The 17,054-nt window shown below is 40.7% G+C and overlaps 1 protein-coding gene across 10 annotated transcripts in view; it reads left to right on the plus strand.

Moving 5' to 3' along the window:
* SEPTIN11 (septin 11) overlaps positions 1–17,054 on the plus strand; it is a 95,018-nt gene that overhangs the window by 36,925 nt on the left and 41,039 nt on the right. For all 10 annotated transcript variants that reach the window (XM_033105403.1, XM_033105395.1, XM_033105397.1 and 7 more), the window contains exons 2-3: positions 5,682–5,796; positions 14,583–14,778. In XM_033105403.1, coding sequence (XP_032961294.1) covers positions 5,682–5,796; positions 14,583–14,778 — 311 coding nt within the window. The remainder of the gene's footprint in view (positions 1–5,681; positions 5,797–14,582; positions 14,779–17,054) is intronic.

Genomic DNA, 17,054 nt, shown 5'->3' on the forward strand with positions numbered 1-17,054 from the left:
TTTTTTTTTTTTCCTAACCAAGTCCTAGTTATTATAGTTAAGCAAAAATGAAAAGATCAGGTGTGCACACAGATTTCTATTAAGTTCGGAGTTTCCCAGGAGAACTGATAGAAACTCCCTTTCATGGGTCATTGAAAAATTGAGTCATCTTGATCTGGCAAGAGAAAATACTACCAGGAATTTTTCACCCGTGTTGGCTTTCCTCAAGCAAAATGACAGATTTAGATTTATGTATCTCTGACTTCCAGATTCAGAAAACCTTGAATTAGCATTAGAACCAAAGACTTTGCTTAGAGGTCATTTGGTTAAATCTCCTCATTTTACAGATGAGAAAACATAAGCCTGGGAAGTAAGTGATTTGGATCGATATACTTATAAAATGAGGAGTTGAAGAGAATGTAATCAGCACCTCTTGTCAACAAAAATGTCCAGCTCTCTAAACGAATGCACAAAAGAAATTATCTTTTAAGTTAAAAGATAATCAAAATTTTAAAGAGGCAAAAATCTTTCTAAACTTAAGTATTAATGTCTGTCATTAAAGGTAAAAATTAAGTCCGATTGTTTTTAGCATACATTAAAACACACATCAACTTGGTAACACGCTCTGGCTTCCCCTGGCTGGTAAGTACGACCTAACCGCACTTACTGAGGCCTTCAGTTTTCAAAGTAAAGAAATGGGGTAGTGCTTTACTTTTGAGTGTGGTGAATAGAATCCATCTGGGTTCTATTGAAATTAGCCAGTGGGTTAATTTCAAGAGGCTATGTGGTGGATTAAAATAGAAGCAAAAGTGAAGATGGGGAATCCAGACTGGTTTCCGGCCGGGAGGGGAGGAATCTTAGGCCTGCCAGCAGGAATGGGATTCTATGGCTTTCCCCCTAGCTTTGTAAATGAGTTTCCTGTTTAGGATGCATTTTCTTAGGCTAGAATCCTCATTCACTCTTCCACTTCCTTTTTGTTTCATTCTATTCTTCCCTTTGTGATTTTTCTTTCTTGGCTAGTCCCAGGGCTTTGGTGCTCAGCAGCCATTGGAGAGCTCCTCATTCATTTCAGATTTTGAAGTTATCGTTGTCTCTTCCTCCCCACTACCTTAGGGAAAGGAAACCCAGGTTTCCCGACACCCTGTGGAATGCTAGGCACTCTCACACATGCCATTTCCTTAGCTCCCCTGCGACCACCCTGCCAAGTGTTCCATTTGTACTGATGGAGGAGCAGAGACCAGAGCAAGTAGGAAGCAAAATTGGGGTTTATACTCATGGCTGTCTGAGTCCAGGCCTTTTGCCAGCCTGCTTCTGGGTAAGCAAGAGTTGGGATTGTGGAACATATTTTAAAGCAGCACTCAGAATGTGGGTATGGATACTCATTCTTATATAACTTGTTTGATCATTATTTCAATAATGAAGTCAGCTAGGCATCTGATGAAAAACTTGTTGATTATAAACTTCGGAGTATAAACATTCATAATAAAGTGACCCTTTGGGCATAGATAGCATTTACCTAAAAGGCTTCTGCGAGCTGGGCTTTTGTTACCCTGGCAGATGGGGGGAACTCCGGCCTTCCTGAATGGTGCCCCATTGAACTTCCCTAACCTGAAGGTACTTCTCCTCCATATCCTCCCAGAGTTCAAATCGTGATGTTTATCACTTTTATCCTTAGTAGTAGTACATTTGCTTATGTCCTGTCTCCAGTGCTGCACTGTAATCCTCCTCAGGCCAGAAAGAGTGTTTATCGATGAGTAACAAAAATAATGTATCTTGTTCCCTTAGTGCTTTGATCAGTGAGTATTTTTGAATGAACAAAAAAATAAATGTGTCCATGTGGAGATATCCTGGAAAGAGAAAAATGAGATTGTCAAGTTAGAGACTGGTTATCTTATATCGCAGAATTTAGTCATAACCCATTTCTAGATAGAGGGGGCCTAGAAATCATCTAAGTACAAACCCTAGAATAGACTGGCAAGTGGGAGACTAACTCAGTTAAGGCCTTGTTACTTAGTGGCTCCATATTAGCACGTTCGTCTCAAAAAAGGGTGAAAACTAAGCCGTATGTGACATAGCTGCAAAAATCAGCGTCTTTTCCTTGGCCAGGACCAAGGAAAATAAGTTTGGAGCAACTTTATGAGTTCTAATTCTTGACATCCACCTTTTAGGGCTGCCAAGTAATTACAGTTTTAGAGAATTCTTTTCTTTCTCTTTTAACATACTGGATTTTTATAATGCTGACCTCATGGTATGATCTGGGGCTCCCTGGGCATTTCGATCCTCACGAGGTCGTAGTGGCTGCTCTGAGGGCCTCGGACTTGGACCCGACTTCCTAGGTTCTCGTTCCAGCTCCTCATCTCACGAGCTGTGTGCCTTTGGGCAAGTTACCCAACTTCCGTGCCTCTGCTTTCTCATCTGTAAGTTGAGACTGGGTAAGACTAGGAACTACCTCATACAATTGTTAGGATAAGTTAACTAGTCCATTCCTGTGGAGGGCTTTTCTGGAACATTGGAAATGGTCAATGAATGTTAGCTATTGTGATGATGGTCGTGGAATGCCAAATAGCTTTACCCAATTATTTCCTTTTATTGGTAAGAAGAATGCTTACTGAAACTTTCCCTGAGATTTTTATAATGAAGTCAATGATGGAGATACAATTTCAGTGGGATCTGGAAGGTTTGGATAGGTGTCCATTGGCCCTTCCAGATAAAGGAAATAGTATAAGTCAACTCTGATGGGGAGCATCCTGGGATTGCCCCAGGAAAGGTAAGTAACTCCGCTGAACTGCAGTGTAAGATGCTCCCTGGGGACAAGTGGGTGATCCGGGAAGAATGGAGGTTTGGGTTTAGCCCACAGCGGTTCTGACCTGGCAGGCTGGGGGTGGGGTGTGAGGGCCTTTGAGTACCAACATCCCTTTGGCAGCCAGGTGGGGAGACGATGATCGAGGCAAGGACACCAGCTGCAAGGCTGTCGGGTTGTAGAAACAGAGAAGAGGACGTGGTATCACAGTATGTTAGACTTTGTGCAGGGACTTGTTGGGTCTCAAGCACAGATAAGTGCCATTCACAGGAAAATGGGGAACTCTGGAGTAGGGGGCAGTTTAGGATAAAGGGATATGGTTTCAGTTTGGTGAACGTCAGTTTGAGGTACAGATAGGACAACCCAAGAGAACTACCCGTTTGATAGAAATTCAGAACTGGAACGGGGGCAGAGGTCCATTTCAGAGGTAACGTTTCAGAGTCGATTCTGAGAGTGGTAAAGACGTGAGGACATCTGGGATACCCTGAGCCCACGCCTATAAACTCAAAAGAGACCCCACATTCTTCGGATAGAGACAGCTAAGGAATGAAGCAACAAACGTGGGACTATAAAATGCTGGAGGGCAGGACCTCGATTCAGCTGCTATGTGTGAGTTAGAGCCTCTCGTCCCATTTCCTTTAGTGCTTCCCAGTTTTTAAGCCTGTTCATGGACCCAACGAGAAATTTCCTATTTCCCTTTTTCCCCCATCACATACTAACGGGCAGTAACTCTCAGGATTCCTTTAATACTGGGCAGAGAATTAGGCTAAGATTGTGGACTTTTAAAATGGCTTTATAAAATTTACCTTATTTTATATTACAAAGTTAGAAGACAGGCTCGAAAGACATAACTTCAAATTAAAAACATTTCAAGACCAAACTGTTTTATAACCCTTCATTTTGTATGTGGTTTTCAGTGGGTATAAAAATACTCAGTGGGTGTGTGGGTGGTTTCTCGTGTTTTGGAAATGGTGAGAATATGAGATGCTGAGCGTTGGATACTGGGATGAGAGCTGTAATGACTAACTTTGATTCTTGACCAGGATTGGCTCATGGGTAGATATCTGACTCTAAAAACCCAACAACCCAGAGCCCAAAGCAATAAATCTCGAGCCCCCTCCTGCCCCTGCCCCCTCACCCCCCTGAAATTAAAAGAATTATTGTGGTAGAGAAGAGAGGGAATGTGCGGTGATGGTCCTTTCTTGTCTTGTCTCCTTTCATGCCCATCGCTGACTGTTGAAGTCAGTGATGCGACTGAAATGACGGCTGGGGTGGATTCTCCTACCCTGCTACACAACAGCCACTGCACAGCTGTGATGGAAAGACTTCTAAATATAACCCAGACTCATTTCAAATCCTCCTCCCCCAAGTCTTCCCGGATGTGGTAAACACCCTAAAAATACCTGCTGTCTGAGCCTTTGAGGTAGCTGAAGAGGAAGGGGCAGGTAGTAGAAATAGGGCCGTGTGGTGTTTTGGGAGCCCTGGCCCACTCCCAGGCCTGCTGCCCCCGGGTCTGCTCCGGAAGCTGTTTGGTGAGCTGTCGACTGTGCCATCCTGTTCAAGGATAAGTGCCTCCTCTTGAGGCTCATATTCCCTGTTGGCAGGTTTCAAGGAAACTATTCATAGACGAGGCATCTGTTCTCTGTCCCATTGACCTCAAACCTGCAGCTGCCACCATGGTATTCAGGCAGTGTGATGATTTTTAGTCTTCTTTCACAGAATCAGAATTTTAGAGCTGGCAAGGACCTTAGACATTGTATTGTTCATAAAACATTCCATTAAAATCACTGCATGTAGGGAGTCACATTTCTCCGCCTATATAGTAACCATAGTGATTTGAAATGAAGTCTCAGTCCTTGATTAAAAGAAATCACTCTCATCATTATATAACACAGATAGGAGAATAATGAAAACGAGTATTTAAAAAAATAAGTGTTCCTGTGCAAAGTCGTTTTCTTTTTTATTAAAAAAAATGTAACTTTGAGGCTCTTTTTCTCACCCAGACTTCAGTATTTTGAATAGAAAGTTCATTGGCAACATGGCCAGGACGTCAGCAGTCTTGTTTTCAAGAAGGCTTTCAATATCTGGTTTCTGGAATCCCAAACCATAACCGTGATACTGTAATTGAAGGACCATAGGTGACTTCTGTTTTCCTGGGGGAAAAAATGTTTCACAGATTATTTCCAACACCCATTGGATGCCTTCAAAGTCATGGAGGCAGTCAGCACCATCTTATAAAACAGCATGAATCACCCAACCTTTGAAATGTCTGCTAACTCCCTAACCCAGGCTCCTTCAGTAATCCTGAGAGGCTGGGCAAAGGGCCTGTGCCAGGAGCTGTGTAGGGCAGAGCAAGAAAGCCCCAAGAAGCCTGGACGGCTAATGGAGCAGATGGGACCGACTGATGTGCTGAGTCATTTTAAATATGTTACATTATGGTGATTACAGAATTTCCATAATTGTTAACAAGTATGTATCCTCCCCTGGGAGCTTCTCAAAGCTCCTTCGTGTATCTAGAAGAGTATTATTTATTTTATACTCTGGGTTGAAAGTAATTTGAAAGTTTTTCTTGAGTGTTCAAAGCTGTCAAAATGGTTGGCGGTTTTTTATGTCTCTTAATGCGTATCTGAACTAGCCACCTCTAGAAGCTCCATTTTCCCTGCATCAGTACACGTATAACAAGGAATGAGGTACCTTGGGAGATAGTGTACTTTGGGAGTCAGTGTGATTCTGTGGAAAGAGTGAGGCTTTGGAGTTGTTGTGTAGAACCTTCAGTTGTGTAGAAGCCAAGGAGGGTATGGGTACATGTTAAGAAGACAGGAAAGGAGAAAGCAATGTGCGTAATGTGTGATACCCCGGCATAGTTCACGGATTCTCAAATGTTCCCCCTCTGAAATTCCAGAATGAAGAGCTTCGAAACTTGTCCCTTTCTGGCCATGTTGGATTTGACAGTCTTCCTGACCAGTTGGTCAACAAGTCTACTTCTCAAGGATTCTGTTTCAACATCCTGTGTGTTGGTAAGTGACTCATCACTTGCTGCTGAGTAAGGAATCTGACCCTTGATTGGCAGGTGACAGTCAGAGGGGGCACATTTTCAGAAAAGAAGGGGAGTAGTATTTTTACTCTTTGTTTTTTAATCAGTAAAGCAGGGCAGTAATACCCACTTTGGCACACAGTTACCAAGATTGAGACTTGTATTTGGGTAAATGCTTTGTAAGCTTTGTGGTGTTACTCAAATTGTTATTTTTATTTGTGTCACACAGTCAAGTAAGTGGTCAGTTTAATACTGCTATTAAAACATGTATTTTAATTTTTGATGGGCGTAGTGACCCTTAACTAGATTATAGAAGGTGAAAGAAGGAACTGAGATGTGCACCTGTAATAGGATCACTCAAAGGCCTTTTAAGAATTTGTATCTGGGATCTCTGACTACAATGCAGTAATAACCTCTATTGAAATCTTTTAAAAGAAATTCTAACTACAGTAAGTGAAATCTGAAACTATTCTAACTATTTTAATAAACTTGTAATGTCTTAAATTTTTGCTTTTAGAGCGCAGAAGACAATTTTAAAATTCTGTTTCATATCTGAAATCAATTTTTTGCCTGAATTGTCAAATTAACCTTTTGTCCTTAAGTTGGAATCTAATATGGTCCTTAGTTTATTCTTGGCAGATAAATGGCAAAGGCCAAAGAGATCTTATTTTTTGTGTCCTCAGTGTGTTTTATTCATGTCCTTTAAACATTACACTTTAGCCTAGGCCTCTGGCATTGGCATTTTTGTTCTTCTCTCTACTCATATACCTTTCAAACTAAGAGGAGGAAGGTAGAAAAGAAGGTAGAAAAAGAGGAAAATAGAAATTGAAATCCTTTGGTTTGAAGCAGCCTTGTCCCTGGAACGGATAATGGCCTTTCCCTCACCCTCGCTGTCCCTCCTGATGAATGACCAGCTGACAGCAGTGAAGTGGTTTGGGCTGCATTGTTTTGTTGCCATTGTCCCCTGGGCATGTACTTCTGAGACATCACCCTGAGATAGACCAAAAGAATTCTGTATTTCTGTATGTAGTCAAATGGACTGTCCTTCCCCCAGGCTTGGCAGAATGTACCAGACTAATGTCCGAGTAAAATTAAATTTAGAAAAGGTGTGTGCTCGATGTAAGAACTACCATTTTATTTGTTAGCTATTGGGGGGAGGGGCAGACATTTTCCTTTTTAAAAGTATTTGAATATACTGAATGTAGCTGCTGCACTGGACATTCATTAGCAGAAAGCCACAATTGACTTGCACAGTAGACCAGCTTCCTCTCTGGCATTACGTCTTTAGCAGTAGATAAGAGAGAAACATGACCAGGGCAGCCAGCTCTCATTCTTTCTACTATTCCCTGCATGAAGCCATTTAAAATTCAGCAGGGGACCTCCTGAATGGCCGCTAGTTCTACAGAGTGGCATAAATAAGTTGTTTTTTTCTCTTCCAGTAAGTGCTCATTGCAGAGCAGGGCAATTCTTCATTAGCATAGCGATTTGTTGGCAATTTGTTGATTTTTCTATTGAAAAATGTGCTAAATTGTAGGCTAATTACTATTCTGGCTTCTCTTCCCTGCTTCTCCCAACCCTGTCTCTAAAATCAGCTTCAAGAATACGTGTGAGAGTTATGTCCTGGCCCCTGCAAGTAGGGGAAAGCTTTCCAGGGGGACTGGGCTGCTGGACCGGGGGTGTGCTGTGAAGTGGGGTGTGTTGCCTCATTGGCTGACCCCTTGTATTAAATAGCACAATTATGATGCTAGTTGTAATTCCTCACAAGCCACATCCATGCTGCCCTGTTGGATTTTAACAGCCACTATTCTGACTCTCCTGGGTAGGTGATGAGACGTATGGTCCTTAGGTTTTTATTCTGGTTCCATTCTTAAACATTTAAAGTCACTTTGTCAAACTGACGAAAATAATACATATTTATTGTTTATAAAAGGTATCCCCTCCCTTTTCCTATTTCACCCTCATTTCCATTCCACAGAAATAACACTGCAGAATCCTTCTAGAAACTGTCTATGTCTTTCTGTATCTGGAAATTATTTTTGGTGGCTTAAAACAACACCAATTTATTACCTTGCAGTCCTGTAGAAGTGTGTCTCACTGGGCAAAAATTAAAGCATCCACAGAGCTGCGTTCCTTTCCAGAACCTTTAGGGGAATCTGTTTCCTTGCCTTTTCTAGCTGCTAGAGGCTGCCTGCCTTCCTTGGCTCTTGGACTCTTTCCTCCATTTTCCAAGCCAGGAACACTCTGTCTGTCTCTGACTGTTCTTGTATTAGGAAATTTTCCACAGAGAATTGGTGAAATCAAGTTTCAACTCCATTAACACTCTTCCTCAACCCCCCAATACACTAAAAAATAACTATACTGAATGGTGTAATTAAGAGCAGCTGACCCTAGGAATTCAAACTGTCTTCAGGGCTCTGTCTCTGCTTCTTGATCCTGCTTGCTTCTGCTTGGCTTCATGTTCAGGTGTTTTCTTCACGGAAGTAGTGCTGTCAGCTTAGCAATCCCAAAGGAAAGAAGAAACCATTCCTGACAAGTCTCACTGAATAAGTCACAGGACGTCTCTGGTTGACCAGTCCTAAGTCATATGCCTGCACTCAGGGTGGGAGATTCCTTATAAGAAAGAAGACTTGATCAGAAAGGAGACTGGACATGGGAGAAGCACACACTGGACAGACCGTAACAGTTCTCTCACAGTTATATAAGTATTTTTTTGTTTTCAGTATATCAAGCCAACAGGTTCTTTTCCATAACTCTTTGGAACTCTGTGGTTGGAGCCAGCATTAGCTCTTTGGGAGACGGTTATCAGCATTAAGTATTATGCATACTTATCCTTAGATGGTGGAGCACATTGAATCTTTTTACCATAAATATTTTACAGCAAAATATGTGTATAAGAAAACAACTCTCACTGTCAATTATTGGTCCATCTATTTCTAAACTAAGAGTCTATGAAAAAGCATTCTAGTTGATCAAAACATTTTGACAGCCACTTAGAGGAGTAGGTGTCATATTTAGCTTAAAACTTCCATGGTACTTGCTTTTCTCCTTGTCATCCTACTGTCCATTTGTAGTTTTTTACACAGTATGTATATGTGTAGTGTTTATAGCATCATTAATATATTTTCATGTGATAAACATGGGAGGGAATTGAGGATTAAAAACTGTTATGATCCTAGTAAGGAAGCAGATGATGTTTATCCAAAAGGTCTTAGAATTATAATTTTCCTTTGTGGCTAGGCACATAGGTTGCAAACAGAGGGAACAAACCAGGGCAGAAACTAATCCTGGCATGAGCTTGGTCTAGTTTTAGAGGCACTGCAGTAAATGTCTGGTATTAGAACCCATCTCTGTTGAGTCCTGGAAAGAAATGAAATAAAGAGTGAGACAGTAGTGTTCACTTAACCCGGAAGAGAATTCTTGATGCTAAATTGGGTACCAGAACACCCAGGAGTTTATAGTTCCCCCATTCTCCATCTTGTTTACAACACGCTAAATCACCCCAAAGCTGCACTTTAGTTTAAATAAAGCCTTTTCTGTCTTGCCCATGCTGTATTTCTCCAGAGAATCTAAATTAGTATTCAGCCTTTCTTCGCAATTTTAAATTTAAATATCTTTTTCATCCATTTCCCAAAATGACACTAGCTCTGCGAGAAACTTCAGCACTGATACAGCTGTACGTTGGTGCTTTGTGCACATACAAAGATGGATAAAATACTGCAACACCCCTGCTTTTGAAGAGGAACCTGTTCAATAGTAGTGTGAAAGTACATTAATAATACATTTTGAAGAACAGACATTTTAAAAATAACTCAGCCATAATTGTTTTGAGGAGATGACAGAAGAGGAACAGAAGATAGACAACTGTAAAAATCATTTTAGCCAAGCCTGTCATGTCAGTAGAGACTGTAGGATTTTATAGTCAAATCTTAAACGTTTTTATCCCATCTTACTTTTTCAGGAAAGAATATAAAGTGGTTTACAAGGTGAAATGAATGAGTAAAAGAATAAAGATAAAATTAACCCCCGAAAATAAAGTGAATCCAGGGATAGAGTCAGCACTCAGTGCCCTCAGGCAGGCCTGCCTGTAGCAGTCAGTTCTATCAGGAATACATTGGTCTTTCAGCCAGGGGCTGGAGGGAATCCCTTCATTCAACAGATATTTACTGAGCACATATTATGTGCCAATTACAAGTTAAAAGTTTAATAATGACAGATTTATAGTATCTATAAAGTAGAAACAAAATAGTTGCTCCGGATGAAACACAGTTTCACCTAGATTTTCTCCCCTGATTTTCCAGGATGAGATAAGATGAATGTCCCCACATTTAGGTCGAGGTTCCTGAGCATTTCCTCAGTCAGCGCAATCAATCCATGCAATACCAGGTGTCACGGGCTGTTCTTTGAAGTCCTTCATGCAGGCCGGTGGGGTTCGCCAAAGCATGTTTCATCACAGGCAATTCTCTGAGGAGTTAAAACAACACAGCTTAGGCACATAGCTCTGTGGTTCTCTGGCTCCTTCCAAGAATAAAATCTCGAGTGTTTAGAGGAGGGAGGCAGACGTTCCTACACAGTTCCTTGGGTAATCATTCAACTAGTCAGTCTTAGAAATCAGAGTAAAAGATGCTGAATCATAGATCAGCTATTTGAGCAATCTACAGTTACCTTCTGATTAATAACACAGTTTCTGTTTGCTTGTTGGTTTAATGTCCAACTTAGAGCTTGCAGATTAAATAAGCCTGAGAATAGAATGGAAGAGGTAGGACTGCTTTCCGGTGTGACGTGGGTGTCATGGTCACCAGCGCTGGCAGGAGCAGGACAAACAGAAGCCACAGACCACGCTTCAAGAGCAATTCTCTAATGATTCTAACAACCAAGGGTTAGGCAGGTGAATTTATAATAGAATAAACAACAAACTGAAAAATCGATCGAAGTGGCAAATCTCAGTATAAATGATCATCAGGATCATTTTCCTTCTCAATAAACTTTTAATAAATGCCTACTCTGGGTCCGGCACTCTGCGAGGGCATTCCAAAAGGCTTCAGTATTAGGGGTAGTTGTTCATTTTCTCAAAATATTGTTATAGTTGTGTAGTTGGAATTGGAAACTAGGCCTGGTAGGCTTTCAGTGACTCGGTTAGAAAGCAGCCATTTTATTTTTATGGGTCCTCAAAAGTATAGAAAATATCCTTCTTTCTGAGGCTAAACAGAAGCCTCAAAAGCTAATGCATCAAAAAACTCCCCTAGTTCTATCATGACTTGTATTCCAAAAGCTGTTATTTTTACTGAACTGCTTTTGGTGAATCACACTGCTGCTAGAGTAGCTGTGTCTAATTATGGCTCTTAAAAGCACAGAGAATAGAAAAGGAAAGTAAAGAACTCCAAAATTTAGAGGAACAGTGGTTTTTCCTACCCATTGATTAACCCTGTGCTATAAGTAGGGCCTGGAATGCTAATTGTTCATATTTTCCACCTTAATGTAAATGATAATTAAAATTACCTTGCCTTTAAAAAAACAAAAACAAAAAAACATGGTGTTCCTGATTCGCATGTGCTTAACTAATTCTCAGCCTAGCAAAATGAGATGGTAATTTCAGTCCACTACAGGTAACCTGGAATCCTTGCCAGGGACATTGAAGCCTTTATTGGTGTTTTGGGGGGTGGGGGGGAAATGAAAGCTGAATGGATACAGAGAGACTTTTATAAGGTAATTCCGCTGTCATTCTTTGTCCATGGTCTGAAAATACATAAATCCTGAGAAGTCTGCTGCACTTGAGAAAGTTACATATGTAGCAGGTACTTAAAATGACTGGAGTACTTACAGAATTGAATTGCCTACCAGATTCTAAGTATCTTGAGAACCCTGTTTTGTTTCTATATCCATTACATGGTAACTTTGTTTTGTTTAAAGTGTTTCAATATCCATTACATAGTAACTTTGTTTTGTTTCAAGTCATTTTTATGTGAGCTTGTTGAGCTCCATTATGTTAGGAAGCAAAGACTAGTTTAGATTACTTTTATTGATGGGCCTTTTTTTTGTAATATTCAGGAAGGTAAGGAAGATAGGAAATAATCTCAACTGCTACACAGCCAGACTTCATGGAGATCTGGAATGACGTTCAGTATATTACAGAAGTTCAAGCGGTGTCTCTTGTCTGTTTTTATTCATCATTTTATCCCCAGCACCTGTGCTTGTCACATAAGAAATACTCAAGTATTATTAGTGAATGAATTTCAAATAGTAAGCTGTACTGTATATCTGTTCTGTTTCTACTACATTCCCTGCTAATGGTCTGTCAACAACATGTCTTCAATTTACCTAAAGCCTTTGCTGCCTCATAGCTTCTGCTTATTCCCTTCTCTCTGTATATCTTTTTTTTTTTTTTATGCCGTCACCTTGTGTGCAGACTATATGTCTCTTTATTGAAACTCCTGAAGAGAGAAGTTCTGATTGGATACATAGGTCACTGTCCAGTATGGAGCACTTTCTCTGAGCATAGTAATCAGGCTTCCATGGGTGCCTTTGTCAGAGGCCAGCCCTGGTCAAGTTACCTGTGGTCATTAGCAAGGTCACAAGTATAAAGTATGGTTTTGCTCTTAAGAGGAGTGTGGTTATGTCAGGAGCTTAAAATATCATCTCCATAATAATAAGTTAGAGTCTGATTGGTCATGTTCTAGGTCAGATTCTAGGTTATGGGAGAATACCACAGCAGGCTAGTTCATTGTTGTATTCCCAGAACTTGGCACCGAGTTTGGTACATACCCTGTTTCCCTGAAAATAAGACCTAGCCAGACAATCAGTTCTAACGCATCTTTTGGAGCAAAAATTAATATAAGACCTGGTATTATATTATATAAGACTATTTACTATAACACAAGACTGGGTCTAATATTATTTTACTATAATATAAGACTTATTTTACTATAATGTAAGACCGGGTCTAATATTATTTTTTTCTCCAAAAGATGCATTAGAGCTGATTGTCTGGGTAGGTCTTATTTTTGGGGAAACACAGTAGTAGACACTTGAAAAATACTGGCTGAATGAAGGCTGATGAAAGGAAATTCTTTGATCTTAGAAGTATCAGGGGCCCAATGGGAAAGGTTAAAGAGTAAGGCAAACATACTTGACCAACTCTTATCCTCTGAGTGAATCGTTGTAAAGCATGTAAGGCTTCTGATTAGAGAAAGCTCAAGTCCAAAAAGACTCCATCCTACTTCGCTTTTGCACTATGTTGGAAAGCAATGAGTAATACAGACCTTCTAATTAGTAAGTGGATTTTGTCATCACAGAGGGAGGGTTGCCCTAAGGCTACAAATCCCAGAGCTGTTTTTCCCCCCATGGAATTGTCACCATCCTATAGGTCATTATACCAATCCTCTAGAAAAGAAAGTGTTCCTGGGATTTGTTAAAAGGGCTCTAACATATTGGTATGTTTAAATTAGCTGGAAATCTATTTGGGAAATTTTCCAGGTTAAAAAAAAAAAAAAGACATTCCTATGGATGATCTTTGATTTCTACTCCTCTCTTTTCACCATCACACATTCAATCACAACCACTGCCACCACCAGTGACAAGGCTGGGTTCTTTTTCCTTGGCAACTATTTTTGACTCAAGAATTACAGTTAAGGAGAGTTTTGCTTGGTCTTATGAAGGTATGGCTAAAGTTCTTTGTGGCTCCATATTTGGGTCTTACCATTTGATTAATATAGTGTTACCAGGTACCTGCTACTCTGCTGTGCACTAATTAGGGCCTCAATAAACATTGATTGACTTGAATTATCAATGTGAATTAATAAGTGTTGCAGGTCATTTAACGTGATTCAGTTGCATTGTCGCAGACATCACCCTGAAACTGGGAAAACCAACAAATGTTTGCCATCTTGACTGCAGATGAATAGGGAAAGAAAATGGGGATAATACGGAAGATTCGCACAAATTCGTAACTATAACTAAATGGAAAATGTTAGGCAGTTGGTTTTTTTCTGTAATAGTCAAGGCAGGATGCTTTGTTGGTTGAGTGTAGGTGTTTGAATCACACAAACTTGGGTTGGAACCCTGGGTCTGCCTCTTAACAGTATGACGTTAGCCAAGTTACTTAACCTTATCTAAGCCTCAGTGCACCACGTGTAAAATGGAGAAAACAGGAGCCCCTGTTTGTTTCTCGGAGGGGAGGAATAGGGTTGAAATGAGATGCATTGGAAGCTCTTGCCCCCGGGCCGGGCGCATGGTAAGCACTCGGTAACATTGGCGGGGTTTGTTATTATTGCTATTACTGTCAAGAGTGTTGTTTTGAAAAATGTGATTCTTTTTGACAACATTAGATGATATCAGATAATTCAGTATGAATGGAATAAGTCTTTCTTTTTTTCCTAGTAATAGAAACTTAGTAGTATACTTTAAGTAATGTAGTTTCATACACCAACAATTAGGAGAGGAAGAGATACGCTTTGTCTTTGTAATGTACACACTGATCCTAGGCAAGCTTACACATTCTGTTTCTCTCACCAGAGGGAAAGAAGAGTATCTTGATCTGTAAGTTCAAGATCTATTCTGCAAAATAGTTTCTGAAATTCATTAAGACACGTATAGGGAGGTATTCGATAGATCACACATAGAAAAAAATTGACTAGTTCTCTTTTTGTGGAGGGACTTCTGGTGATGACTTTTTAAACAATTCTACAAAGGTGATTATGCAAAGCTCCTGACGAAGTGCGCTGATAACTAAGAGGCATTGACACGTTCTCTGATTTCTCTCTTATGGTCATGTAGGTGAGACGGGCATCGGCAAATCCACGTTAATGGACACTTTATTCAACACCAAATTTGAAAGTGACCCAGCTACTCATAATGAACCAGGTGTCCGGTTAAAAGCCAGAAGTTATGAGCTTCAGGAAAGCAATGTCCGGCTGAAGCTCACCATTGTGGACACTGTGGGATTTGGAGATCAGATCAATAAAGATGACAGGTATATCTTGGGATTCTGAGGGAATGTAAATGGATGAAGAGCTAGCAGGACTCATCCCCAGGAAATTCAAAGACTGCGTGTTCACTGGTGATGAGGCGTGGTCCAACTCTGTCGCCTAAGTGATAAGACATTCTTGTTGTCTGAGAAATCTTCTTCAGGTCAGAATCAGCTAGTGTAATTGAGTCCAGCTAGTGTAAGCAGAAAAGGAACTTGTTACGAGGAATAAGCTCACGGATGGCATTTTTCCAGGATGGCCATGGGACCAGGTTTGGGGCTTTCCCACCAGGAAAATCAATCTAGAGAAACATACCCTCCCTCCCCCCCGAAACTGCACAGTTAGCAGAAACCCCTGCCACCAACCACCTCATGCAGTTTTGGTACCTGTGACCCTGGGGGCAGGTCTCTATCTAGAACCTCCACCACCTCTGTCCCAGGTAACTGACTGCCTTCACCGTGGCTTGTGAGAAGAGCCCTTTTCCTTGTGTGGCTTCTGCCTTGTGTTGCTCCTAAAACACCAAAGTGAAGAAAACATTGTTATAAAAGATCTGTTGGAAAAATATTAGCTAATTCCTGGCTATTTTAAATATTACATTCATTCTTAAAAGAAGTTTGAAAAAGTGAAAATAAAACTATCGCAGGCCCAAAGATGATTTCCAAATGGGGCTTTCAGATACGTTTTTGAGCTGTGACAGCAGTATGGCAATAAAACACCAAGTCAGTAAATTGTGGTGTTTGCTTAGGGTTCAGAAATGCTGTTGGTACCAAGGTTTTTTGTTTTGTGTTTTCATTTGCCTCAAAACTGTGTATATTATATGCATGTGTTTTATAAAGAGGAGCTTGAACTATTTTTATCTAGAAATGTGTGTTGCCTATATATATTTTAACTCTCTCTGATACATATGAGCACCATAGTAATGACAGAGAAATACTTAATTCATTATGTAGCTGAGCACTGAGCTCTGTTTTATCTATAGAGCAATTTAAATGCTCTTTAATAAACATTGTCCTCTAAAAACAGCAGCAATTGTTAGACCTAGTGAGAAAGATTTTATTTTGCATCTGGTCAAAATGCACTATCTGTACATTGTGTTGGGGTGGGGGACAGCTGAGCTCACACCCTGCAGCTGAGCAGTTGCTCTTAATTTCTGACATCAATGCCAAGGAATGATGGAGAGGCTGTTTGTAATGCCAAGTAGAGTGGATGAAGAGAAAGCCCTGGTGATAAGAAAAAGTGCACAGGTGCATTGTGGGATACTGGGAGAGAGCTGGGGCCTCCCTCATTGCCTGATTATACTGCACACTCAGAGCAAGACGTGTCTCCAACTCTCTGACCCGCACAGGTTTCTCCCTGGGGTTATAGAAAGTCATGCTTAGATATTCCATGATTGGAGGGCAGCACCTGGACCTTTTAGGATCTCTTCCTTCAGGAATGAGAACCGTCTTCCAGCATCTTGCCTCTCAGATTCCATGTGCTGTTCCAGCCCAAAGTCGTTGCCTGAGCACTGCCGCTGACTTCCTGCCTCTCCCCTAACTGGGACTTTCCCTCAGGCTGGTGGGTTTGCACTTGCCAGCACTGAATAAAGTGGCTAGTACAATGCTGAGCCTCCTCTTTGCAGCTGGAGGCTTCTTTAAGAAGTTATCTGACTCATTTGGGTCAGATAATAGTTTCCAAGGAGATTTAAAAGAGAGGAAGTGTGATACTAACCTAACCTAGATACCAAATTTTTTTTTCTTCTGAAATTTCTTGACAGCTGTTGCATAAGCTCTTTAAATGGCATTTAGAACTCTGGGCCCCAGAAGGTCTGAGTGACACTGTTGATTATAAACCCAAATGACTATTGTTTAAAATAGTTATTCAGATAGGCCCTGCATCCATCAAGAAATTGGAAGTGGGATATGCATTTTTGCATTGGTATGTAACCATATGGGAAGAGGGGATGTGCTGTTTCTCTAAACCCATGATTATTTTACTACTTTGGGGATTAGGCAAGCCTTTCTGCCATCGATGCAAGACTTTAAGAATGTCCCAGTTTGTTTATGTAGGCTTCGGACATGTCAGCATTCCTACATCATTATCTGCCTGGGACCAGGCTAGCTAGAAGAAGGCAGGAAGAGAGATCTAGTAAGGTTTCCTGTTATGGTTAATAGCATGATTAACTCTTTGTGGTTTAAGGACTTCCTTGTTTAGTTGTCTGTACTCTTGGGTGAAGAAAGAAAGGGGTCTGAAGAAGGGAAACTCAGTTTTACTATAGAACTGGAAATTGAAGAATTAGTTA

Source organism: Rhinolophus ferrumequinum, chromosome 5, assembly GCF_004115265.2.
Source record: "Rhinolophus ferrumequinum isolate MPI-CBG mRhiFer1 chromosome 5, mRhiFer1_v1.p, whole genome shotgun sequence".
NCBI classification, from domain to species: Eukaryota; Metazoa; Chordata; class Mammalia; order Chiroptera; family Rhinolophidae; genus Rhinolophus; species Rhinolophus ferrumequinum.